The following is a 27,872-nucleotide window of genomic DNA, read 5'->3' on the forward strand; positions in this document are numbered from 1 at the left end:
CAGGCCTTCTGCATAAACAAGGCAACATGAGTCTCAGCTTGAGAAACAGGATCTAAGCATCCCCCCCACCCCCAAGTCACCTGCTTTCTTCTCCAAGGACATGCAGGGAAGCCCTCTCCCCTCCCACAAGCTGAACTGAAGTCACAGGGATGGCAGGGAGTGTAAGTCTCCAGCTCTCCTGTTTTTGAGGGGCCATCTTCTTCCTCCTGGTCAAACTTGCTTTTTTGTGAAGTGAGGTTGGAGCTACTGCCAAGGTAGAAGGCGCGGCAAACCGGCTACAAACCGGGTCTCCAAAAAAAAAAAAACAAAACGCTCATCCACCCTGGTCTTATTTGGAGCTGTACTTTGCAATTGTTGCTGGCTGTGGGCCTGAACTAAAAACTACCAGCAGAGGGCAGTATTGACCCACCCTCGATGCTCACTTCGCTCAGCCTTTGCATAAGCGACTTAAGGCTTTTCGGGAAAGGAGAGAAGGGCATCCAATCAGTCTCTGCCCTTCTAGCCAGGAGCTAAGGAAGCTGCCCGTGTTAAAGAGTTCAGAAGTCTTTTTAAATCCTTCTCTCTTAGGGCTTGGAGATGTAGCTCAGCCTCATCCCTAGCGCTTTAAAAGCAATGTCCTTCTTGAATCCAGTTATGTTATCATGTCTTTGGCCTCTCTGGCAAGTGACACGAAACTTCCATCTGTCCACCTGCTACTGGGAGCACTGGGGTGGGGGTGGGGAGGAGCCTGCCACTCAGCGCTCCTTATTCAGAGGTGGAAAAATCACTCATGCTTGCTTGCATGCAGCTTGGTGTGCAGAGAGGGGGAGGGCTCTTGGATGGAGGTTGGACATCGCAATTTCCATCTGGAGACTCAGCTACATTTTAGGAAGTGTCCTCAGAGGGCTTGAAGGATTGAGAAGGAAGTCCCCGGGGAGAAAGTGGTGGGAACTGTGTGGGAGGGGCAGTAGGAGGTCACCGCCCCCTTGCCTCCAGGCTACAAAAGGTAGTGATGAGGTACTGGGAGCTTAGTCCCTATAGTCACAGAAGACTGAATAGGAACCATTGCTACTAAAGGCGGGTGGGTAAGGTCATAACTGGGACAAAGTCCACATGCTAGTGATGGGACACAGTGGGGGTGTCCAGGGCAATCTGAGAACTGTCTTTGAATTTCAGGCTGGGGCTTGAAGGCCAGGGATGGAGCTTAATACAAGTGCTTGCCTGGCGTGCAGTGTGCAGGAGGCTGTGGGTTTGACACTGCCCCCCTATCCCCCACTCCCCCATCCCCACCCAGCACAGCATAAACTGGATGTTATAGTGCACACCTGTGAGCCTAGCACTAGGGAAAGAGAGGCAAGAAGATTTGGGATTCAAGGTCATGAGTTCAAAGTCAGCCTGGGCAACAGGAGACCCTGTCTAGGAAAAAAAAAAGAGAAAGAAGGAAGAAAGAAGGAAAAAAAGAAAGAAGAAAGAGAGAGAGAAAGAGAGGAGAGGGGGAAGGAAGGAAGGAAGAAGGAAGAGAAAGGAAGGAAAGAAGGAAGAGAAAGGAAGGAAAGAAGGAAGGAAGGAAGGGAGAAGGAAGAGAAAGGAAGGAAGGAAGGAAGAAGGAAGAAAAAGGAAGGAAAGAAGGAAGGAAGGAAGGCAGGAAGGAAGGAAGGAAGAAGGAAGAGAAAGGAAGGAAGAAGGAAGAGAAAGGAAGGAAAGAAGGAAGGAAGAAGGAAGAGAAAGGAAGGAAAGAAGGAAGGAAGGAAGGGAGAAGGAAGAGAAAGGAAGGAAGGAAGAAGGAAGAGAAAGGAAGGAAAGAAGGAAGGAAGGAAGGCAGGAAGGAAGGAAGGAAGAAGGAAGAGAAAGGAAGGCAGGATCGAAGGCCTTGGGTTTGGGCCCCACAACTGTAAAGTCCTTAGTACTTTCTACTTGACAGGCCCCCATACTCAGCATCCATCAGGAGAACCAGGCCCCAGCTCAGGACACAGAGGAATTTTTTTGTTTTTGCTTTTCTGACTCATAAAACCAAACAGGAGCACAGAACCTGGGACCCAGAGCTGATCTCTTGAGCCTGGGGGCCAGGGAGGGGGTGTAGGTTCTTGACTGTCCATACTGCCTGATGTAGCTTTTCTTTCTTTATTTATTCAGCTAAGGGACCACTCTGCTGACTATCCGAAGATAGTTGCCGCTGAGGGCCGACTTGCCCTGGCTAAACTTCCCACTGTTGCCTATGCTGCTGGCTTTGGTGGTGGTGGGAGGGGAGGGGATTCTTCTCAAGCTGGAGGCAAGCTCATTTGAAAGAATGACGGGCAGCTATCTCCTTCTTCCTTGGCACTGGCCTCCAGGTGCCAAAGCACTAAAGGAGGCCCATTCATTTAACAAGGGCAAACACCATTCCTTGGCCCATGGCTGCCGTTGCCTGGGGGTGGGGTGGGGGGAAGCTCAACATCTGGTGGCCCCAGCTGGGGTTCGTGGGAATGGGGAGGTGCTTGCACAATCCACTGTCTGGGTAAATTTCCCAGACAGACCTCTGCTGATGGGGTCAGACTCCGAACACCTCGGACTCTGTGATTGGCTCCTTCGCAGGGACGCCTTCCTCTTCACCACTCTCCTATCTCCTTCTGTGATTGGTTCACCCAGATTAGTAAGGGGGCTTGATGCGTTTCAGAGAGGCTGGCACAGATCTGTCGCGACGGACGTGGGAGGGATTAACAATAGCTAGGAACACGGTTCATGGCACTGAACATCTTTCACGAAGGCAGTGGACTCAGGCATGAGGACAGAGGGTGACTTAGGCCACACACACACACACACACACACACACACACACACACACACACACACCATAAAAAAGGACGGGGGGGGGGGCCTGAAGTGGTCAAGGGACTGGCTTAGGGGGACTCTGAAGCCCAGTGCCAGTTGCCTCCAGACCCCAACAGAAGTGACATGACAGCCATGGCCCGGTGGTTTCATGCGCCGCAACCTGCCCTTGGCAGCAAGCAGGTGGGGAGGATGCAGTTTTGTAAGAGCCACGGCAGGGTACGAGGGCGATGCATCGCAGCTCAAGAGTCAAGGAGAAAACCCAGGGTTGGGGGGTTGGCAAGACAGCCCGGAGCGGGAGAAAGGACCAGGACATAGCAACAGGACAAAAGGCAAGGAGGGGGCCACATGGGGTCCTAGGGGGGGAAGGTTCAGCCATGTGTGTCCGCGTTTAGTCAACCTGCGGCCGCCCTAGCTTGGGCACTTGGGGCGGCCATCCCACCATCCCATGGGGCAGGAGGATCCAGTTAGGAGCTGAAAACCCTGTTGGATAAGAGAGGGAGGATATTAGCGGCAAGGAAGCCAGGCTCCTTAGCTTCTTCCTTAAGGTGACCTGGGCGTGACATGGGTGTACCTGTCATCCTAACATTTGAGAGACAGAGGCAGGAGGAGAGCAAGCTCAGGCTAGCCAGGGCTATACACAGACTCTGTCTCAAAAAGGCGAACCCCAAACAAACAATGAACAGACCAGAAAAGGGGGGAGAGATGTCCTAGCAGTTAAAAAGTACTCGCGGCTCTTCCAGAGAACCAGAGTTCGGTTCCCAGCACCTACGTGTGGCAGTTTGCAAGTAATTGCCTCTAACTCTAGGTCCAACCAACACTACCTTCTGGCCTCAGCGGGCACCTGACACATGGGTGTGAATGTATATGCACATGCAACGGTATTGTAAGCTGAGTGGACAGAGAGTGTTTGGAGCCAGCCGAGCTGTGTGAAGGAGAAACAGTGAGAAGGTTCAGGAAACAGCCATTCTGACTAGGAAGGCATCCTATCTGCTTCAAAGGGAAGGGCTAGGGGGAGGGGATGGGGATGGGCATCAGCACACTAGTCCTCTTGCTGTACCCTGGGAGGTAAGGTTTACATGGTGAGACTCCATCCCGCTCTCATGACATTTCAGACTGTTTCCAGCAACTTCTAGAGGCTGAGTGAAATCATCAAGATACTCTGTTTTCATCTGCACCAATGAGAATGTTCCCAGTGACTTCTGGGATAGGGATGGGGAGCTTCAAGAGCTACTGTAGTTGGTAGGGAGGTCATCGTTCCACTAGGGGGCACCCTAGACAGGTGTCAGCATCCAGAGCATCCCCAGAGGGCTTGCTTGCTCACCGCTGTGACCTAACTTTTGAATGCCAGACTCAGCAGGACTGGGGTCATCCGGGAATGTGCACTCTTTTGTTTTATTGAGACGAGGTCTTCATGTGTAGCTCAAACTGGCCTCAAATGGGCAACCGTTGGCCCAGGTAGCAGCAGGATCACAGCCACGCATTTTGGTCTGCCCCAACCCCACCCCACGGGAAAACCAGGCAACCCCCAGCTGCAGCCCCTCTGCCCAGGGCTGGAGAGAACTTACTCATCTGTATCTTTTTTGCTCTCTTCGATGAAGGCGATAGACTCGGATCTAAGGCGGTTGGTCACTTCATATGTCCGCAGGGTGACTCCAAAGATGTCCTCATGGTATCGGTTGTCATCCTAGGACAGAAACAGCCAGGGGATGGAGCATACAGCAGGTAAAGGGTTGGAGAGACCCAGCCAGAGCGATACATGGATTAGCATATGCAGACAAGACAAAGGCTGAGCCGTAGGTCCTGGGGTATCTTTGGGTCTCTGAGGCTGTGTGTTAGCAGTTACTTTGTCTTTTTGTGCCTCTCCAGGCTGGGTGGTAAAGAATCTACAGGGGTGAGCATTTAAATAAAGGAAGGGTGGCTGCCCTGAGGATTCTGGGCATAGAAGAAGCAACAAAGCCTGAAGGAAGTCTCGAATTCTCTCTCTCCTCCTTCCAATTTACCCCTGAAGGTTCAGATCCCAGCAAGGCTGAATTAAGTGTGAAATGCCCCCAGGTTATTGGTACCAGAAGATGGGAGAGGAAAAAGAAAGTAGCTGTGGTGGTGGTGAGGATATGGCTAAGAGCTTCCCCAGCATGCACACAACCCTGGGTTTCATCTCCAGCACAGGAGGAAGAAAGCATGTGTGTGTGTGTGTGTGTGTGTGTGTGTGTGTGTGTGTGTGTGTATTCAGAAGTAATGGAAGCTCCCTTGGCAGAAGTGAAGGGTGGGCTGGAGAGTTAAGAAGAATATTCTTTTTTTTTTTAAATTTAATTTTATTTTATGTGCATTGGAGTGAAGGTGTCAGATCCCCTGGGATTGGAGTTACAGTTGTGAGCCACCATGTGGGTGCTGGGAATTGAACCCAGGTCCTCTGGAAGAGCAGCCAGTGCTCTTAACCACCGAGCCATCTCTCCAACCCCAAGAAGATTCTTTAAGAGTGACATCTTTGTGGTTGGGAGGAGAGATTGATCTCAGTGCCGATGAGGGCAGTGATCAGGAGCTTGGCTTGGCTAGCAGAGTCCATGATGTACTCAGCTCGAGCACCCTGCTTCTGCAGCAGGGCCCAGAGCTGGAGAGAGTGGTTCATTTCCAGCGTGGATGATTTCTCTGTCCTAGTCTGCAAAGTTCCTGGGAAGCTATGCAAGTGTTTCCAGGGGACTGTGTCAAAGACACCAAGGGAGTAGCGGGCTCCACAGCACCCCTCCCTACCTGGCATGTCCCCCCCCCACCGCCTGTGTATGTTTATCCATGTGGGTACATGTGTGCGTGCACACATATGAAGGCCAGAGGATGATGTTGGATGTCTTTCTGGATCACTCTCCACTGGGTCTCTCACCTGAACCTAGAGCTCACTGATACAGCTAGTCCCACAGCCAGCTTGCTTTGGAAGTCCCTTTGGATCTGCCTTCTGTGTGTGCTGGGACCACAGGAAGGCTTCATGCCCATCTGGCAGTTAGGTAAGTGCCAGGGATTCAAACCCAGGCCTTCATGTTTGTATAGTGAGCACTTTACCTGCAGAACCATGTCCACAGATCCTGGCCCATTTCTAGCCAAAATCTCTTTCCCCTCACTGGGATTTAGAATGGAGTTTGGAGAAGAGCTTCTAAAAAACAACCTTTGGTTACTGCTTGGGGCTGGTGAGATGGCTCGGCAGGTAAAGGCTCTTGTCACCAAGCCTGATGATGTGAGTTGAATCCCTAGGACCCACATGATAGAAGGAAAGATCACTCTGCATGGCATCCTCTGACTTTCACCTGTGTACCACAACATGCTCTCCCCCCCACCCCCCACCCCCCACCTCTACCCACCACTACCCCCGCCACCCCCACCACACACACTAAAAAACTTGTTTCTCATTTAAGAAAGCAGTGGTGGGGGGGGACGCCTCTGGGATTCAATTTCCCTTTGTGGGGTGGTGCTCACTCGGCTGGGGAAACTGTCATAGCCTGAAACCTAGCCTTTGAAGGCGTCAAGTAAGGCCCTTCCTTTAGGGCTGTCATACTCCATGCCAGGTGAGTGGTTTAGAGATCGAGCATCTGGGCCTCCAGTCCACCCACCCCCTTCGATGAGCCTTTTTGTGCAGTGCAAGCAATAAGCATGGGGCTGAGGGGCAGCTTGGCTTGGGGGTCAGGAAGTGTTGAGTCAGGAGGACATCTGTTTAACCCCCCACAGGCTCACACACTTGTTGTTTTTGTATGCTAGAGCCTCAGACCACACTGACTGTGTGCGTGTATGCCTGCACACCTGGCTCTTCATCTCCTATCAGCTGAGGCTAGGTACAACCCCAGTTGTAAAGGGCAGAAAGAGCTCCCTGAATTATGGGTACCAATTGCACGACAGGGGAAACTCCTGGACCCTGGTTGCCTGCCCGCACTCACCCTCAGTCTGCTGAGGAACACACCAGCGTCCTCCTCCGACAGCTTCCCCTGCTGGGTCATGATGCGCTGGATGGCTTTGAGGACATCCGCAGCCATGGTGACATCCCCACAGACGTAAATATGGCCTCCTTGCTCCTTCAGGGCACGGTATACGGGCTCAGCTAGCTGCTCCTGCAGCACGTCCTGGACATATTTCTACAGAAGAGGATGATGAAAGGGATCGCTATGAGAGGCTTCCATGCCCCAATCTCAGAGGAAGCAGTGTCATGCGGGGGCTTGTGGGTAGGGAGATATCTTGTGAGGTAACCTCAGGGAAATGGGACAAGGGACCAGAAAGTGCAACAGGGGACCTGATCATGGTGTGTGAGTGAGCTGATTCCAAGCTCAAGCTTGTCTGCTGGACCCTCTGGGGAGCTGGGGAAGTGCTGCCCAGGTCACCTCCAGGGGGACCACCCCAGCATGTATGTTCATCTTAACTGTCAACTTGATAAAACCTGGACTCTCCTAGGGGACAAGCCTTTGCGTGTGTCTGTGAGGGAGTCTCTAGACTGGGTTAATGAGGGTGGGCATGCCCACCCTGAGTATGGACGGCACTCTTCCATAGGCTGGGTTCTGGACTGAATAAGAAGAGAAGGCAAGCCGAGCACCAGCGGTTACCTCTCTCTGCTCTCAGACCGCAGTTGTAAATGTGAGCACGTGGCTCAGGCTCCTGCCACAATGCCCTCTTCGCCACGATGGACTAGAGACTGTACTTCCTAATACTGAGCCCAAATGAAACCCCCTTATTTAAGGTGCTTCTCTCAAACATTTTGTCAGCAATGGTGTGTGGGAGCCCGTTTTTTAGGTTCCTTGTGGCTTTACCCAGCAGATCCGCATAGAGAGGATGATTAGGACCATGGACCTGAGTGCAGGTGTCTGAGATGGTCTGCACTTGGCTGTGCTTGGTGGTGGGGGGGGAAGAGGTCTTTGGCTCCACCCCCTTGGCGTGTCTATAAATACCCTGGGGCAGAGACAGTCAGGGCCTGTTGGAAAAGGTTCCAGGCCCTCTTCAGGCTATCCTTCATTTTCTGTTTATCTCTACAATCTAAATCCTTCTACCTAATATTTCCTGCTGCTCAAGAAAACTCTGGGGAACTGTGGGGTTGGTGGGCATGGAGGTAAATGCCCCACAATGGTGGGCATAAGGGCAGGCTAGGAGCTTGCAAGCTGGGCACAGAGGTACTCCACTGCAGAGTTTGTTTAATGGTCTGGAAACTCCTCCTATGTGAGGCTGGACATTCAGCCAGTAAATTCTGTTGATGGGCACCTCCCACCCCAGTCACCAAACTGCCACTTTCCACATCCTCTGACTGTTCTTCTCCCTATGCCTAGTCCTAGCCTGGTCCCTGGGATCTCCAAACCACCTCCTCATCCAGCGGTCAGAGCTCCAGCCCTGTGGCCCATGTGTATTCTAATCGGTGCTGTCTCTTGTGGGCAGTAAATAAATATATTTTGAGCTTCTCTGTTAATTTTAACTTATTAATTTTTGGAAACCAGTCTTATTGTGTAGCTCAGGTTGGCCTTGAACTCATACTTTTCCTGCCTCCACCTCGCAAGTGCTTGTATTTATAGGTATGGCCTCGCATGCCCTGTTAGGCTCTATTTAAAACGTTTTTTTTTTTTTTTAATTGTTAAAAAATATATGCAACATAGAATGTACCAAGTTAAAGTATACGACCCGCCTATAATCCCATCATTTGGGAGGTAGAGGCAGGATGGTTACAAATTCTAGGCTGGGTTGGGCTAAAGTGTGAACACTAGGTCAGCCTGAGCTATATATTGAGATCATATAATGCAGCTATTTAATATTTTCAAAGGTTTCAGCCCTATCCAGGCCTTCTGAATACAAAGCAGATTTGGGTGAGGGGCACTTGGAAGTGGGGTGTCTTAGTTTCCTTTCTGTTGTGATAAAACACTCTCATGAAAGCAACTCAGGGAGAGAGGATTGATTTTTGGCTCAGGTCCATCATTATGGGGACATCCCAGTCTCAGGAACACAAAACAGCCAGTCACATCCAGAGTCAGGAGCAGAGAGGAATGGATGCATGGCGCTCAGTGCTGAGCCTGCTCCCGCCTTTTCATTCTCTCCAAAGGTCCCGTCCTTGAAATGATGCTGTGCATAATTCAGGGTGGCTCTCCCCACCTTGATTAACCCAATTAGGAAAATCTCTCTCCGGCATGTCCATGAGCCAACCTAACCCAGACAATCCTCCAGGAGCCTCTCTTCCTGCGTGGCTCTATGTTTCAAATGGGCAATAAAAAGTGGCCAGCATGGGATGGTGTGTGTGTGTGTGTGTGTGTGTGTGTGTGTGTGTGTGTGTGTGTGTGTGTGTGTGTGTTGACATGCGTGTGGGCTGGTTTACCTTTGGCCTGTCAGGTTCCCGGGAATAGGCGGTATACAGCTCTCTGAAGACACCCTTGTTCTTGGCCTGTAGGGTCTCCTCTCTGTAGATATGATCTATCTTGGATTGTCGGCACCCGAAGACCAGGACCATGGGGCAGGGATTCATTCCTGGGGAGCAGGAAGACCTCATATCACAGATGGCTCTGATGCCTAGGTAGGCAGTGGTTGAACTTCAGGAACTGGGGTGCCAGGACCTCAGGGTGTGACATGCAGAGGAGAGCTCACATACATGGGGGTACCCACACATGTTCATGCATGCACACAGATGAGTACAGCCTGTGGGGAACAGGGGCATTCCTTCCAGATGCCCAGCCCTGACTTCTTACTTGCCCGCCATTAGAAAAGGCTGAGTCCAGACTGGAGCCTGACGGCCCGGACCCGAGTCCCAGTTCTGTATGACCTTGAGCAAGTATCTTCTCTCTCACAGCCTCAGTTTCCCCATGTGAAAATGGAAGCACAAACTGTCTCCCATGATGCAAGGGAAAGGGTGATTCTAGGGTGCCCCCGGTGTGAAAATCTGCAGCCGCCCCAGTTCATGTAAAATAGCACAGCATTTTCTAGAACTTCTACACATCAACCTTTGCACCTTCGGTTACCTCTCAACTTATAAATAGTGGGTACAATGTAGACTTTCTAAAATAATTGTTATACTGCACTGTTTAAGGGGAAAAGTCTGTAGATGTTCACTCCAGACTACATATTTTTCTTCAATTGTTTGATGGGCAGTTGGGGAATCAGATTCAGAACCCTGTGTGTGGGATGATGGTAATACTACCAACCACCTCTTGGGGTCACTGTTCTGTTGGGCACACAGCTGTATGGGGGTCCGTGTGTCTGTCTGTCTGTCTGTCTGTCTGTCTGTCTGTCTCTCTCTCTCTCTCTCTCTCTCCCTCCCTCCCTCCCTTCTTCCTTCCCTCCCTCTTCCTCCTTCCCTTCTTCCCTCTCTTCCTTCTTTCTATTAATCCTGGCCCAGAACTATGTAGACCAGACTGGCCTGGAACTCACAGAGATCCATCTGCCTCTGAGTCCTGGTCTAAAGGCAGTGCTAACACAGCCTGTCTAGGTTTTAAATCTGAATCTGCACTGTCCTTCTGTCTGATAGTATTGGACTCCTTATTTGACGAGTCTGCAACTGGGGACCTTTTCTCTCCCTTTTCCAAACCTGAACTTTATCTCACACAGCAAGGCCTGTCCTTGTGATGGTTCACGGGGCAGCCACATGCACAAATCCATTCGATAAGGATGCGTGCCTATCCTTGGTGGCATACTGGACTTTTAGGATCAACTCTTAAATCAAGGAGATGCTCTCTGAGGATGAGATTCCAGGCCCCTGGGACAGGCTGTGTAGCAGGTCTGTTTGGGTGGGCTGCTTAAACTGCACCCTGTGGCTACATCGGTATGGCAATCCCTCCTCTCCCCTCCCCAGGCAGTGAGGTTCTGAAGCAGGGGCCCTCCATCTTTCTCTGGGTCAGAGCTCAGTGGCCCCTGGACTTTATGTACCTTTGTGTTGGATGTCAAATTGTCGCTGTTGCCAGAAGCTTCGGAAGGGCGCGATGCCAGTGCCTGGGCCAACCAGGATGCAAGGGACCTGGGGGTTTCGAGGCAGGTGGAAGCTCGGGGCACTGGACAGAGAGAGAGAAGCATCACTGTGCGCTGCTCCATGTTGGAGCCCAGGGTAGCCCAGGGTAGCCCAGGGTAGCCCAGGCAGCCATCTTAGAGAGATGTATTGTCCTTTAGTGGGACCATGGGCTCCCTTTTTAGACTGAGAATCCATAGATTACAGGAATTTAAAAGTCAGTTTGCTGGAGTTTGGCTCTTTTTCCATTCCTCATCACCTGTCATCAGGCTAAGTCCCATGGACAATAAACCTGAGCTAACCTAGGCTTACTCTTTGTTCTGACTTTGGGAATGGGGACCCCTTTGTTGGGGGAACTATTGTATACATTGTGGGAGTTCAAATGCCACCCTGGGCTCCTACCAACTTGATAACAGGAGTAACTAACTCCAGAGTCATGACAATCAAAAATGTCTTTGGACATCATCAAATGTCCCCAGGGTGGGAAACAGAGGGAGACGATCACCCTGGGTTGAATTTTAAGTTAAAAAATTTCAATTGTGTGTGTGAGGATATCTATCTATCTATCTATCTATCTATCTATCCATCCATCCATCTATCTATCATCTATCTGTCTATCTATGTGTGTATGCATGCACATGCATGTGTGTATGTTTGTCTGTACATGTATGTTCATGTGGAGGTCAGAAGTCAACACTGGATGTCTTTCTATCATTTTCCACTTTATTTTTTGAGCCAGGTTTTCCCACAGATCCTGGAGCTCCCTGATTCAGTGGCTAGCTGCCTCTAAGCTCCATTAACCCACCTATCTGCTTCCCAATGCTAGAGCTGGGCTTACAGACATGAGTACCCTGCCTTGCTTTTAAGTGGGTGCTGAGGATTTGAGTTCAGATCCGTACAACTGTAAAATAGGCACATTGCCCACTGAGCCATTGCCCCATGTCCTGATTTCTTGAGAACCAGTCTTTAGTCACCCATGAGATATTTAATCAGGGGGTCACAGACATCGGTGCCTAAATGAGCTACCTGGGGATGTTAATATGTATGTTCTCAGGCTATGTGGTTAAGCTGGGCTTAGGACTCTGGTTTTAAGGGCAACTCTATGAGACTCTGATGAGGACAGTAGGTAGTCCCGACACCAACATTCTATCCTCCACAGGAGAAAAGCGTGGTGGGCGGAGCCAGTGTTGGAGCAGAGTTTCCATTGAGGAAGCAGCTGTTTGTGAGGTGAGGGTCCCAGCTCAGGACCATCCTTGAAATGGGGAAGTTTAGTCTTCTATCGATGGGGGTGGTGTTTAGTACACCCCCATCTCTGAGAAACTGGAGTGAAAACCAGAAAGAAAAACATAAACGAGGAGCCATTGAGATGGCTCAACAGATAGAACACTTGCTGTGCAAGCCTGCTGATCTGAGTTCGATCCCCGGATCCTATGTAACAGTGGAAGGGGAGAACGGACTCACTATGAGGTTGTGCTGTGACTTCCATGTGTATGTCTGCACTCACACGTCACACACACACTGGTAAAAGTAAAAAAAAAAAAAAAAAAAAAAATCAACCTGGTGTGTCTTTCACCCTCTGCCTACCACCTCAGGGATATCTGATGATGTCTGAAGACATTCTGGGTTGTTCCATCTTCAAGGATAGAATGCCCACTAGTCTGTAAAGCTCATGAAGGTTGAGGCCATCTTTTCATGGTTTTGTGTAAAGTATTTATTAACTGGATAACCAGCTGGCTGTGTGTCCATTGATCCTGTCTCCCTAACAACTCAAAATGATGCAGGATATTGGTGTTACCCCTGCCTCTATCTATCTAGAGCCCTTCAGGCTGGTCCTTCATGTACGCCAATGCACAGCATCATCATGCTGACAGGAGATGGCATGCATCTCTCCATATCTGTCACTCACCCTCTCACGAAGCAGGGGACTACATCATCAGCCTGTATCCGGTTGAGCCAGGAGGAGCACACACCGTGGTGAATTGGTCCTTCCCCATCTAACAGAACGGAGCAGGTGGTCCATGTCACCATGTCACGCACTGTCTCACTTTTCCAGTCCCAGCCCCACCCCTCACCCCCAGGGAAGTATCTCCCAGCTCAATGCCAAGTGTCATGCCTCTGAGTTCCAGATCTGGATCCCTGCCTCTGAAACGGAGGAGGCGCTAGCACCCTCAGAGTGAGCTCCTTGTGCATGGGCACCGGGTTTGGATTGGTCTGGATGGGAATATTCAGACCCTGCCCACTTGACCTGGGTTAGGTGCTCTGAATGGCTTGTTCATCCCAGTCTCAGAGCCTCCAGGCACTGAGCATTTCAATGGCTTGATCACAAGGGGAAAACATCACAGTGGCGCTTGTGTTCTTTAGCTCCAGCCAGGCTTTTGTGATGCCCCCGGGAGTGCTGTCTGGCAGGGTGGACAGGGTGGGGGGAAGCCAGTCTTAGGTGCTGCTCCCAAACACACCCCTTCCCTACTTCTAACCATACTCGGGGTTAGCTCAGCTATGGGGACACACTCTATTCCCCGGACTTGGGCTGGCAGTGTCCTGTAAGAATCTGGGATCTGCCGGGCGGTGGTGGCGCACGCCTTTAATCCCAGCACTGGGGAGGCAGAGGCAGGTGGAGCTCTGTGAGTTCGAGGCCAGCCTGGTCTACAGAGCGAGGTCTAGGAAAGGCGCAAAGCTACACAGAGAAACTCTGTCTCGGAAAACCATTAAAAAAAAAAAAAAAAAAAAAAGAATTTGGGATCTGCTCCACAGGCAGTTCAGGGAGAGACCTCCAGACACCTTGAGGGGAAACGCAGACGCAAGGGTCTCCCAGCTGGCACTTTGGTGCATGCGCACCTCGGGTGTGGTAGGAGACAATGGCCACGGTGAGGTGCACCTCGTCGGGGTACATGTCTGGAGAGGAGCTGATGGAATAGTAACGAGGCTGCAGCAGCGAGAGCTGGGTGAGGAGAAGTGTGGCCGGCATCTGGATGGACGGGAACTCCTCCAGCACCTCCACCATAGTGGGGTTCTTGCCCCATTTCCACTCCTCGTATTCCTGCAGCCCCTGTGGCAAGAGGACAGAGAGGAGCTTGAGTCCAGGTCCCAGGTTTCTGGTGGGGCCTGGAGGAAGGCCAGGGCAGGGGTGAACGGACCTGACGATATTCACTACCTACAGTGGGGCTATGCAGGTCTGGCTTTGAAATGGATCGGCTCTTGGGGTTGTGGTTTGATTGTGAACTGTGCCCCATAGGCTAACGTGTTTGGACACTTGGTTCTTGGTAGTGCCGTTTTGGGAGGTTGTCCAATCTTTAGGAGGTGGAGCCTAGCTGGAGGAAGTGAGTCCTTGGGGGCGGGTCTTCGGGTTTTATAGACCAGCCCACTTCCTGTTGACGCTCTGCTTCCTTAACTGCAGATGCAATCGGACCAGCTACCTCATGTGACTGCTTCTATACCTTCCCTGTCCTGATGGCTGCACCCTGTGACCTCTCTTGCCTTAAGCTGCTGGTTATTATTGAGCATTTGGTCACAGAGATGGCCATAGCTATTCCGAAATACCCAAGGCTGGTTAATTGACTCAGTAGAAATCTACCACTCACATCCTGGTGGCTTGTGGTTGGGGCGCCAGCAGATTTGGTGTCTGGGGAGAATCTACTTTGGTGTAGATCCTGGTGGTGCCTACATGTCCTCACATGGCAGAAGGGGAAAGCAGATTTCCTGGCTTCTTTTTTATAAAAATGTCTATCTGGCCTATGAGCGCAGAGTTCTTGACTCAACTGCCTTGTTTTCAGAGTGCTGGGATTAAAGGAATGTGCCACCGCTGCCCGTTGTGCGCTCGCTCGCTCTCGCTCGCTCTCTCTCGCTCTCTCTCTCTCTCTCTCTCTCTCTCTCTCTCTCTCTCCCTCTCTCCCTCTCTCCCTCTCTCCCTCTCTCCCTCTCTCCCTCTCCCTCTCTCCCTCTCTCCCTCTCCCTCCCTCTCCCTCCCTCTCCCTCCCTCTCTCCCTCTCCCCTTCCCCCCTTCTTTCCTTCCCTCCTCTCTGCCTCCTCCTACAGTGCCAGTCCTTGTGGTTGAATTCAGAGCCTTGTGCACATCACTGTAGCTTCCAGCCACCAAGCTGCACCCCCAGCCCAATCCCTACCATTTGATGTCTTCCCCCTATTAAGTGACACACTAACTCTGAGGGAGTCTAATTTTGATGTGAGAACTCTAGGGGCCATACACCCTCACCCTGCAGCAGTGGTTTACCATCATCCCATTTCACAGATGCAGCTGTGGAGACACAGAGGCCTGGTAAGCTAGGACTAGGCTTTGTGTCTGAGCCAGGAAAGGCAACCTTTAGCCAGCACACCAATCCCTGACCGCCACATGTTTGTGTGAGCTGTGAGGTAAGAATAGTTTTTACATTTAAAAAGCTTTACTTTAGATTTTTTTAATTTATGTGTATGTGATTCTGTGTCTTTGTGCTCTTTTGTGTGCTTGTATGTATGCATGTGTCCACATGTATGTGTGTGTGCATGTGAATGCTTGCAGAGGCCTGAAGAGGGCGTCAGGTTCCCTGGAGCTGGAATTACAGACAGTTGTAGCCCACCTGATGTGGACTCTGAGAACGAAACCAGTCTTTGCAAGGACAGCACGTTCTTTAACTGCTGAGCCGTCTCTCCAGCCCTGAGGACAGTGTTTTCAAAGGTATCTACTTCCAACGCTGAGCCTCACCGGCCTCCAGCTGCTCAAGGCTGCATTACTCATTTCTCTAACTGCTGTGTCTGAATCCCCGACAAGAAGCAACCTAAAGGGAGGTGGATTTGTTTTATTCTACGATTCAAGGAGATACAGCCAATCATGGTGGACAAGCAGCTGCAGGAACACAAGGCAGCCTTCCTACTGCACACACGCAGCAGGAAGGAAGCTGAGAATGAACAGGGACATGGAGCTGGGTTGTGAGAACGCAAGGCTCACCCCTGATGACTCACTTCTTCTGCCTACTAAAAGTTCCATGACCTTTCAAGCAGCGCTATCAGCGATGGACCAAGGAGGAGCCTGTGGGGGATACTGCACATTCAAAGACTTATTTTTATTGGTATTAATTATATACGTGTGTGTGTGTGTGTGTGTGTGTGTGTGTGTGTGTCTACATGTGAGTATTGTACTTGAATGCAGGTGCCAGCAGAGGCCAGAGGCCCAAATCTCCTGGAACTGGAGTTAACATATAACTGCAAGCTGCCTGATGTGGGTGCTGGGAACCAAACATGGGTCCTCTAGAAGAGCCACAAGTTCTCTGGACAGCTGAACAAACTCTCCAGCCTCACTTTTCACATTCAAAACACAGGCATTCACTTAAAACTGACTTCCCCCTGGCACTGACCACTATCTGAAACTGGCATCCGGCACCTGTGCTGCTGCTGGGCATGAGTTCCTGCAGGATGTTCAAGCTCATGATAGATGTCAAGGTGACCCCTCCTAGGGAACCATGACTTTGGCTCTAGGAACCCCCAAGGACCTTGGGCATTTTTCAGAAACCACATTGGGACACTTCCACCCGACCTCGCTCCTTTTCTCCTTTTCTTTGGCCAGCTTTGTTTTGCAGCCTGACCATCCCCTCCCAGCCCCCGCTACCTCCAGGCCCATTTTCTCTCTCACAGTTATTCCTGACAGTAACAACAACAACAACAACAACAACAACAATAATAATAAAATTTTGCTCACTTGTCTTGGAGACTCTGTGCTTTCCGGGAGAAATGGACTTCACATGAAATTCTCTCTCAAAGAATACTATATAAATGTTCCCTCGTCATACTCACCCCCGCCACCATTAATCATAAGTTTTGAGTCTAAATTATACATATTCTAAAAGTTCTAAAATCCTGCTAAGCTTAGGATGCAGAATGACGGCCACCCGTTCTACCATGGCCATCTGTCTCCAGCTCCCCACTTCAGAGTCCTCGCTGCCTTCTGGTGTTTATTTTCACATTTCTTGATAATACGCTCTTGCTAATGAGCCTCCTCCTTGCTACTCAATGCCCAGTACCCTTTCTTGGATAGCATAAAAAATCGCCTCAGCTGGGGGCTTGCTTCCTTGGAAGGAGACCCCCAATTCCTGGAAACACTGGGTTGCGTGGTCCACCTGAGTAGGTTTGTGTCTTTATTTTAAATTATATTGGTTTTTAAATTTTAGATTTATTTTATGTATCTGAATGTTTTTCCTGAATGTGTGTGTGTGTGTGTGTGTGTGTGTGTGTGTGTGTGTGTATGCTGTGAGTGTGCCTGGTGATTCCAGAGGTCAGAAGAGGTCATTTGATCCTCTGTAACTGGAGTTATGAGCTGCTATGTGGGTTCTAGGAATAAAACCTTGGTGCTCAGGTCCTCTGCAAGAGAAGCCAGTGCTCTAAACTGCTGAGACATCTCTCCACCTAAAACCCTACATCTTTTCTTTTTTGTGCACAAGTGTGTGTGTGAGTGTGTGTGACTGTGTATGTGAGTGTGTGTGTCAGTGTGTGTGACTGTGTATGTGAATGTGTGTGTGTTTGTGTGTGAGTCAGTGTGGTGACTGTGTATGTGAGTGAGTGTGTGTGTGTGTGTGTGTGTGTGCACATGCATACTAGTGGAGTTCGGAGGACAATTTTCAGGAGTAGGCTCTCCTCCACCATGTGGGCCCTAGGGATTGAATTGAACTCAGGTTGTAAGCAGGAGCCTTTACACACTGAGCTATCCTGCCTGACACCCCTCCCCTCCCCTTTATTTCAGACCGTGTCTCGTGCATTCCAGGCTGACACTGAGCTCTCTATATAGTTGAAGATGACCTTGAACTCCTGATCCTCCTGCCTCCACATCCTAACTGCTGAAATATATGTGGTACTGGGGATTAAATCCAGGGCTTCCCCTGTGCTAGGCAAGAGCCCTATCCACTGAACCACACCCCCAGCCACAGGTACCCTACTGAGCAAGGCCAGAGAGCAGCTTGGGTAGGCACCTTCACCGTATCTAGGCAAGGGTGGTAAAGCTTTTGGGTTCATCTGACTGCCAGAGGTCTCTTTTCTAGCAGTCAATTTTTTTGTAGCTATTCTGCATCAGAAAACACCATTGTTACCGCCCCCAGAACGGAACCGGTCTGTAAACCCACAGTAAGGATCTCTGCTACCTTTGTCTTCCATGCATGGGTCAAGGTGGTGCTGACAGGAGCTCAAAAATCACAAAGGAAGGTGGTAAGAGATATTAGAGCCAAGCCTGCTGAGGTTCAGGAGGGGGTCACTCTCGACTTATCAGGCCTTAGAGCCAGGAGAGTCAGATGGGACAGGCCAGCATGGCGGCTGTATGCAAATGAGGACACGCCCCCTCGCTCGAGACTGCCATCTGCCGTGAACAGTTGGAAGAGCACATGCATTGCTTTCCAAAACCCAGGACCCACCTTGCTGAGGACCAGCAGCCGCTGCTTCTCTTTCTCGCTGGTGGCCAGGGAGGCGAACTGCTGCAGCTGCAGGGGCGTGGGCGGCGTGGTGATATCCAGGTAGTACTTAAAGGCCTGGAAGATGGTGCAGGGTGGGAGGCGAGGCTCATCCTTCCAATTACTGATGACACCTGGGGAGGCACAGTGGGAATGAGGCTCCGGTCACTTAATCCTCGCCACACTCATCACTCCAGGTGTGGAAAAGGGAAGCACAGAGAAGTTAAGGAATCCGTCTAAGGGCCACACAGCTTTCAGGTGCGAAGGCAGGCGTTCTGGCCTCACACCTTGCTCTCACTACACTGGACCCCTGGCTCTCCATGTCCATGACTTCTGCATTCAGTGCATTTGGCAGAGGAATGAGAACAGTGGGGGGTGGGGGGGGGGGAGAGAGAGAGAGAGAGAGAGAGAGAGAGAGAGAGAGAGAGAGAGATATCTCATCTGTACTGAAATGTCCAGACTCTTCTTATTATCCCTAGACACTATAGTGTAGCGACCATTTATATAGCATTTATATTACCCTGGGTATGCCATCTAGAGAGGGTTTAAAGTATGCAGGAAGACACACACAAGTGGTATGTAAATATGACAATGTGCTAGATGTCATGTAAACACAATGCCTTTTCTATAAGGCACTTGGGCATGGATGGATTCTGGTATCTTCTAGGGGTCCTGGAACCCTTCCTTCATGGTGGGAGGACCATTCCACTTCTTTGTACCTTCCAAACATGATCCCCTACCTCAGTGTGAATTCAAGATATGATGGAAATTCTGGTCTAACACAGAGAGCTACATGGGATTGGATTCATGAAGGGGAGTGTGGCTCCTTCCAAGAAGATTTGCAGGAAGGCTGACAGATGGCATACCATTTTCACCTTCTAGTTAGCTCCCCTGTAAAGGTGACAGTCATAGGGTCACAGGCTGTCAGGTATGGCCACCCCAGCTCTGGAGCCCACTCCTATCTATGAGGTGAGGGTGAAGCTTGGAGACCCATCAGCTTTGAAGGTTCTTCAAGCCAGGTGTGGTGGTTTGGGTCTGTGGTCCTAGCACTTGGGAGGCTGAGAGTTGGGAGTCAGCCTGGTCTACATAGAAAAAAGGAAAGAAGGGAGGAGGGAGGGAAAGAACAGAAAAAAGGAGGTGGTGGTGCACGCCTTTAATCCCAGCACTCAGGAGGCAGAGGCAGGCGGATCTTTGTGAGTTCGAGGCCACCCTGGGCTACAGAGCAAGATCCAGGAAAGGCACAAAGCTACACAGAGAAACCCTGTCTCAAAAAACCAAAAAAAAAAAAAAAAAAGGAGGAAGAGGAGGGAGGAAGAGAAGAGAAGGAAGGATGTGAAGGAGAGGAGGAGGCTACTGATGAAGACATCCGTCAGCTGGAGTGAGGTAGGAAGCCCCCACTGATAGGCTGACCATGCCCTGGCCGATGCTCTGCCCACCTGGGGCCGAGGCCCTCCCAGCCCTTCTGGCGGGTGCAGCCAGGACCCTCACCCAGAGCTGTGTTCCTCTCCTCCAGCATCTCCACCTTCACCATGTGATTGGCAGGCGGTGCATCCTCCAGCCGCTCAATGAGTGCATTCACGAGGTCCTCGTGGTTGCCAGGAAAGACACCTAGGTGGTCCCCTGGCTGGTACTGCAGCTCCTGATTCCCGTTGGTGTGGAGACGCACAAAGATGGTTGATCGGCTGCAGGGAATGAGGGGGAATCGTGGGACACAGACCACCACCCTGTCCCTACTTTGCCCCTGGTCTGTCACTGTTGGCGGCAGATCCCCTCCTTCCATGTTGCCTGGTTCTGGACTGGTGACTACATGCCCAGCACTCATCTCTCTCAGAGCTCTCCATCACAGAGCTGACAGCCAGGTCCTGGACCAGGGACACCACCCATGCCATGGCTCACCTCCATCTCAACCCTCTTCTTGGGGCCAGCCCCCAAGCTCTCTTGGCCTTACTGGTGTTCATAGCTCAGTTTCCCACGCTGTCCCGTCTTCCCCTTTAAGTGCTGACACTTGCTACAACCTGCTATTTTGTCTGAGATGTATATTTCCTGTACCTCCCTGCTCTTGCCTCATTTTCTTCCATTATGGTATCATTTACTTCCTTCTGTGGCTGGTGATCTATGCTAGGGCAATAGGAATACCATGACACAGGACATTTGTCTGTTTTGGCTGTGGCTTTATCCCCATGGCAGTGGCTGGCACATAGTATGTCCTCAGAGTCCTTGCTGAATGAAGGGACTTCAGGCTTACAGGGTTAACTAGTTGCTAGCCACATCCTTAGTACCCATCAGGGTTCTTCTAGGGATCAGTACCTCATTGTAGCCACACATAGGGTGTCTCTGATGTATGAAGTTCCATTTCTTATTTCTCATAGAATTCTATTCTCTCTCTCTCTCTCCCCCCAGGTGTGTGTGTGTGTGTGTGTGTGTGTGTATGCATGCATGCACGCGTACATGGTACATGGTGGTGGTGGCATGTGCTTGCCACGGCACATAGGCACATATGTGGAAGTCAGAGGACAATTAATGGACTTGGTTCTCTCCTTCTGATCTGTAAGTCTCAGGGATTGAACTCAGGTTGTCGGGCTTGGCGGCAAGCGCCTTTACCCACTGAGCCCTCCTGCTGGCCCTCGACTCTCTTTTGCAAGCAAGGTCCATATCGTAGTCTAACGAAGGCCTGGCCTGAGGCTCAGGGCCTCTCCTGCTCAGATGTGTCAGTGTGAGAGAGTGTGGGGCTCTGGGAAGAATCTCTGCTCCTGGTCATACCCACATGGGTTTGTGTGTTTGCAGTTCAGGAGGCCCACATTAACCAGCTGCTTCAAGAATGAATTCTTCTCCGAGAGTTCGAGGCCAGCCTGGTCTACAGAGTGAGATCCAGGACAGGCTCCAAAACTACACAGAGAAACCCTGTCTGGGGGAAAAAAAAGAATGAATTCTTGGGGCTGGAGAGATAGCTCTGTGGTTAAGAGCTCTTGCCGAGGACCCAGGTTTAATTCCCAGGATTCATGTGACAGCTTGCAACCACTTGTAACTCTAGTTCCAAGGGAATAGGATTCCCTCTTCTGGGTATGTATGTCCATGGTACACAGATATTCATGCAGACAAAACATCCACACACATTGAATAAAATAAAACTAAAAAACAAAACAAAAACAAAAAAACCCAAAACCCAAAAGAGGGCTGGAGAGATGGCTCAGAGGTTAAGAGCAATGGCTGCTCTTCCAGAGGTCTTGAGTTCAATTCCCAGCAACCACATGGTGGCTCACAACCATCTGTAATGAGATCTGGTGCCCTCTTCTGGCCTGCAGGGGTACATGTAGGCAGAACACTGCATACATAATAAATACATCTTTTTTAAAATAAAAGTGTTTTTTTAAAAAAACAAACAAACCCCAAAACCAAAAGAATGAATTCTTGGGGCTGGAGAGCTGACTCAGTTGGGCTCGCTAAGGACCTAGGTTTGGTTCCCAGCACCCACACAGAGGCTCACAGCCTTCTCTAACTCCAAACATTGCTCTTTCCTCCTTGCCGACTGGTCTCAGAGGAGGGAGAGATGCTCGTTCCCCACATGTAAATCACACTTGAATAGATCAAGAGCACTTGCTATTTAGGAATGCTTTTGGCACAACCAAGAGCCCCTTTGTGCTGCAAATAGCCACCGTTATTAAAAATAGCTAAGCTGGCACATGTCTTTGTGCGTATGTGGGGTGGGGGTAAGTGTGGAGCCTTTTCTTGAAGCCTGGCACCCTGTCTGTTGTATGGTGGGGAACTTGGGAGGCCTAACAGTGTGTTCCTAGGGCTTGGGACACCCCTCTCCTCTTCCAAGAGGGTCTTGCCCTCTCTAGGATGCTGAGCTTGACAGTTACAGCAACTCATATGACTGGTTTTTCTCCCTAGCTCACATCAGCCTTTAGTTCCTGGGAGCAAAGAAATCATCACTACCATTGTTTTCCCTGTTGACAGGAAGAGATTGGCAGAAGCCACTAACCAGCAGGGGGCGCTACAAGGCCTCTAATTCAAGCAGAGTAAGTCTTGGAAAGGCTTTCAAATCAACTCTCACTTTCTTCCCTACATCAGGACTTGTTCCCAAGAGGAAGAAGGCCAAGGGCCCAAACCTGCTGAGCTGGCTGATGCTCACTGGCTTCCCCAAGGCCTCCCTACCCTGCAGGTGATTGGACAGTAAAGGAGGGGACAGGCTAGGGGACAGGATGTAGCCAGCTGGTGCAGAGAAGGTGGGTTCAGGTTCCACCCCATCTGGGATTTTGCACAAGATGACTTTGCAAGTGACTAGCCGGGCATGGCTGGGTGCCCAGGGCATCTGGGTGGACAGTCCTTAATGTTTTGTTGAGTTTCACTGGCCAACCTGAGAACTCTCAATTCTGCTGCGTTTTTTTTTTTTTTTTTTTTTTCTATGTTTGTTAAGCTATGGGATATGGATTTTTCTTTCCCTTCCTTCATTCCCTCCTCCTCCTCCTGTCAGTCCCCCTATCACAGACAGATGCTCTCACACTCCAGTTCAGGCTGGCTTGAAGCGCATTATGTAGCCCACACTGGCTTTGAACTCTTGCCTCAGCCTCCCAAGTGCTAAGATTACAGGTGTGAGCCACAGCTCATACGGTCTGTTGAGCAGCTCTGGGAGGGAAGGGCCCTTTGGGAAGCAGTCGCCTTTTGGGCCTCAGGTTCCTCTCTCCTCACAGCCTGGCCTGTGTCCTACTCATTTCTTTCACCTACACAAGAGTCACTTCCATGAACTCAGACAGACAGACGCACACACAGACACATGCGTGCACACATGAAGACACACAGACACACCCATACAGAGACACGAAGACAGACACACACATGATCGTGGTTCAGATAGGTTCACAGGCGAGACAACAACTGTCTAACACCTCATATTACGTAGAAAACTTCGAATGGCTAATAGTTTCTCCCTGCCTGAAGGGGAATGAGAGCCTTGAGCTAGCTCGGGCAAGGCGAGCAGGCAGGCTGTCTTATTCTCACTGAGAAGTCACTTAAAGGTCCCACAGAGGTTAGGTGAGTGGCTATGTGGCAGCGGTGGACAGAGTGGCGTAAGGGAGACAGTGGTCGCTCTGTGGTCTGATATTTGAACATAATGAGGAGTAAGCATACAAAGACCCCTGGGCAGAGTGATCTAGGCAAGAGGGACAGAAAAGAAGGGGCAGCATGTGAGGGAAGGGGACACGTTGCTTTTCTTCATTTTATACTGGTACCTCAGGAACTCAAAATCCTCTTGCCCCAGCCTCTTGAGTGCTAAAATTAAAGGTATGTGCCAGCGTGCCTGGCCGTGACGGCAGAGTTTGAGAGATGTGATGGGTGGATCCCAGGGACCTCTTCATGATCTCTGTGACCCCAGGGACCTCTTTGTGACCCGTCAGGCAAAGGTTTCAGAGCCCCCTTTGATCTGCAGGAAGCACCTGTAGGCTGTAAAGCAGAGAGTGCATCTGCTTCATTTTAAAAAGATTTCTTGGACTGCCTTAACAAAACAAAACAAAAACACAAGGTCCTCAGGCTAGGGAAATCCTCTGTAGTAGGTGTGCTTGCCACACAGGCAGAGGGTCTGTGCTCAGATTCTCACTCGCAAGTAGAAAGCTGGGTGAGGTGGTGTAGCTGGAGAGGAGGGTCCCTGGGGCTCATGGGTCAGCAGTCTAGTGGAATCGGTGACCTTCAGGTTCAGGAAGGGTCTACCTCAAAAACTAAGATTGAAAGTGACTGAGGAGGATCCCATCTGTCACCTTGGGCCTCTATACACATATACACACATGCGCAAACGTGTGCACCCCACACAGACATAAAGCTTGCTCTCTTGGGACCTCCCTTGACCATTGAAAATTCCCTCTGTGCTCTTGAGTTCCCAATGTTCCCTTTCTAGACAGCTTCTCCCTTTTCCTGCAGAGTCCATTCTCCTTACCAAGCAATCTCAGCCCTTCATTCTCTCTCCTCCCCTTGACTTCTAGAATTTTCTGTTTCTATCCTGCCCACACTCACCCTATGACACACTCTCTTACACATTGTTTTTGTTTTTGTTTTTTGTTTTTTCCAAATTACTGTGCCTGCATCACAAAATTCATTTCCAGGCAGGATGCTGAGTGGTGTCACTCTGCACGGTCACCCTCCAAAGGCCACTGACTTCCTCCTCGGTCGGTACTGGACCTATAATTAAGGATTGCTAGGGGGAATGATTTGTGATATCTTGTTGATGGTTTCCAAGGCCAGAGAACCCCCACTTCGGCCTTGGCCTGGAGAACTGGGTGAGTTCTGCTTTTCCACTCAATTATACTTGAAAAATTCTATAAAGCATCATCTTTTAAAAGCATATTTGGTAATTTTTCATTTTATGTGTATGTGTATGGGTGTTTTGCCTGCATGGACATTTGTGCACCACATGCTTGTCTGGGCCTACAGAGGCCAGAAGAGGACATTAGATCCCTTGGAACTGGAATTTTTTTTTGTTTCTTTGAGACAGAGTTTCTCTGTGTAGCTTTGGAGCCTATCCTGGAACTCACTCTGTAGCCCAGGCTGGCCTCGAACTCACAGAAATCCACCTGCCTCTGCCTCCTGAGTGCTGGGATTACAGGCGTGCGCCACCACCACCTGGCGAACTGGAATTTTAAGTGGTTGTGAGCCACCCTGTGGGTGTTGGGCATGGAACCCAAGTTCTCTAGAAGAGCGTCCCGTGTTCTTAACCACTGGCCTCTTGTTCCAGCCCCCAAACCGCTTAGGCACAATTTGGTCTTTTCTCTGCTAGTTCACAATGATTTTAACTCAATTCCGGTTCCTAACCTTGCTTGGCATATTCCTCTGTTAATTGTCACCTAAAGTGTGCCGGAGTCAGTTCTCCTTGGGTGGCTGACAGGGCCGATTCCAAGGCCATTTCCCTGTTTTTCCTTAGGGCCTAAGAACCATGCTCTAGGGAGGACTCACCACACACTGGCTTTTCAACGCGCTTGCAACATTACTTTCCACCGGATAGAATTGAGATATCAGCTACGGCTTTCCAACACGCAGCTCCTCTCCCTCAGATGTCCCTATGCACTTAATGTTGTGTTTAACTAATTGTTCAAAGGTATTAAGTGCCTAATATATTCTATTAATGTCTGAGAATATTTGAGAAAGAGTTCAAGAGGCTCGGGGGGCTCTGTAATGTGACCTCTTTAATCAAAGGCTTGGAAGGGCACGCAGAAAGCGTGCGTGCTAACTATGCAGGTAACTTGAGGAAGCTGGGAGAAACAAGGAATGTGCATGGATCCTGTACTATGCCAGCCGCTTTGGGAGGATCATTTTCAATGGTCACAGCAGAGGCCATCTGTGGAGTCATTTGGCGTGGCGGCCAGAGAACCAGGTCAATGTGACCTTGAAAAAGATGCTTGCATTTTCTCACGGTCCCTTTTCATATCTAACATGTGAGCAATTGTGGCCTTGATTTCCTGGACGGGTGGGAGTAAGAAATAGCGTCCAGAGAGCTCTGCTCGGTGCATGGAAGACAGAGTGTGTTAGTTACAAGTGAGCAAGCTTGCTGCCAGCATTTCCATGCTACAGTGAAGGGGAAAGGTCCTCAGAATATGCAAGTGACTTTTCAAGAAAAACATTTATTTTGTCTATGAATGTTTTGAATGTATGTATGTTCACTGCTACCCATGGAGGCCAGAAGAGGGCACCACATAACCTGGAACTGGAGTTATAGATGGTTGTGAGCAACCATGTGGGTGCCGGGAACTGAACCAGAGTCCTCTGCAAGAGTAGCCAGTGCTTTTTCCCTTTTAATATTTATTTACTATGTATACAGTGTTCTGTTTGCATGCATGCCTGCAGGCCAGAAGAGGACGCCAGATCTCATTACAGATGGTTGTGTGCCACCATGTGGTTGCTGGGAATTGAACTCAGGACCTCTGGAAGAGCAGCCAGTGCTCTTAACCATGGAGCAACTCTTCCAACCCAAGTAGCTGGAACTTTTAGTCACTGAAGCATCTTTCCAGCTTTCGATTCCATACCCTGTGATGTTTCCAAGGCCACATGGACCCAGTTTGTGTGTGGGAGAGCTGGGGTCAGTGCCTAGGGCTACAAAGAATAAATAATTTAAAAGACATAGCTGAGCTGGGCAGTGGTGGCACGCGCCTTTAATCCCAGCACTCAGGAGGCAGAGGCAGGCGGATCTGAGTTCGAGGCCAGCCTGGTCTACAAAGCGAGTTCCAGAAAAGGCACAAAGCTACATAGAGAAACCCTGTCTCGAAAAACAAAACAAAACAAAACAAAACAAAACAAAAAAGACATAGCTGAGTTTTAATTGAAAAGTGAAAAAATAAAATCCCAAGAGGGATCAGTGCAAAGACTTAAACAATTATTATAGATGCAGAAGGGTTGCCAGTCTGGGTGCGATCATTTTGCAAAGAGAGATGCCTGGGCTCAGTGAGGACACAGTGCAGGCTTAATGGGTGAGTGGGTTGTTTGGGAGGCCAGTGTCTCAGGACAGGTGATATTAATATGTCCCGTTCAGGCTGGTGATGGCAGTAACCGACCCAACACAGTTGTTGTTGGTGATCATGTGACTTCTGCTGCTGGAGCTGGGAGTGGTATTCCCAGTGGAGGAATAAGAGCCGTGTGATTGAAGTCTGAAGCTAGGGTCCTGGGAGAACAGCTTGGAGGTAAAGGGACCCAAAGGATATGGGGTCAGTGCCCTTGGCTGCCTAAGTCTCTTATTAGGAAGAAATGAATTTGTTCTGGGTGTCGCTGAAGAGGCTGAGTTTTAAGTCAAGTGCTGAGACTTAAAATGTACTTCAGTGGCCCAGCACTTGCTGAGTGTGTATAAGGTCTCCAGTTCAAGCCCCAGCATTGCATGAAACAAACGCCACACTCCACCCCAAGTGCTAAGACAAATGCACTCTGTATCAGATAGCAAGGCGTTTGGTTACAGTAGATAATAAGTTACTTGGTTATGTTGGGTAGTAAGATACTTTCTAGGGATGGGGAGATAGCTCATCCGGTGAAAGCATTTACTGTACAAATGTAATGACCTGAGTTCAGATTTCTACAGCCCACATAAAAGGCTGGGTGCATAGGGCTGGAGAGATGATGCAGCAATTAAGAATTGTAATTAAGACTATAAATGGACAAATCTCTCCTGCCTGCCTGTTTCCAAAGAACTACTCAGAGGCTTATATTAATTATAAATGTTTGGCCAATGACTCAGGCTTATTACTAGCTAACTCTCACATCTTAAATTAACGTATTTCTATTAATGTATGTATTGCCATGTGGTTGTGGCATTACTGGTCTGCTGGCATGTTGCTCCTTGGGCAGCTGGCTGGTGTCTCCTTGACTCCGCCTTTCTTTCTCCCTGTATTCAGTTTGGCTTTCCTACCTAGCTATATTCTGCCTTGCCATAGGCCAAAGCAGCTTTATTCATCAATCAATAAAAGCAACTCATATTCACAGCGTACAGGAGGACATCCCACAACAGGTGGCCATGGCAGAGGGCCCAAGTTTAGTTCCCAGCATCCACATAGTGGCTCATAATCACCTGTAACTCCAGTTTGAGGGGATCTGACACTCTCCTGGCCTTGGCAAGCATCACACACACACACACACACACACACACACACACACACACACACAATTTTAAAAAAGTAAAGTAAATGAACAACAACAAAGAGCCACATGCAGAGCACACATTCCTGAAAAGCCCAGCAGCCCACAGGAAGGGACAGGAGGGTCCACAG

The 27,872-nt window shown here is 49.9% G+C and overlaps 1 protein-coding gene across 1 annotated transcript in view; it reads right to left on the minus strand.

Annotated features, from left to right (window-relative positions):
• Positions 1-1,795: 1,795 nt before the first annotated feature.
• Positions 1,796-27,872, minus strand: part of Nos1 (nitric oxide synthase 1) — a 110,191-nt gene continuing 84,114 nt past the window's right edge. The window contains 9 exon segments of the mRNA XM_036172049.1: positions 1,796-3,267; positions 4,353-4,471; positions 6,705-6,899; positions 9,107-9,255; positions 10,648-10,769; positions 12,630-12,717; positions 13,559-13,769; positions 18,106-18,275; positions 19,630-19,823. Coding sequence (XP_036027942.1) covers positions 3,252-3,267; positions 4,353-4,471; positions 6,705-6,899; positions 9,107-9,255; positions 10,648-10,769; positions 12,630-12,717; positions 13,559-13,769; positions 18,106-18,275; positions 19,630-19,823 — 1,264 coding nt within the window. The 3' untranslated portion in view covers positions 1,796-3,251.

The sequence above is a fragment of the Onychomys torridus genome, chromosome 22 (assembly GCF_903995425.1).
Source record: "Onychomys torridus chromosome 22, mOncTor1.1, whole genome shotgun sequence".
In the NCBI taxonomy this organism is placed as follows: domain Eukaryota; kingdom Metazoa; phylum Chordata; class Mammalia; order Rodentia; family Cricetidae; genus Onychomys; species Onychomys torridus.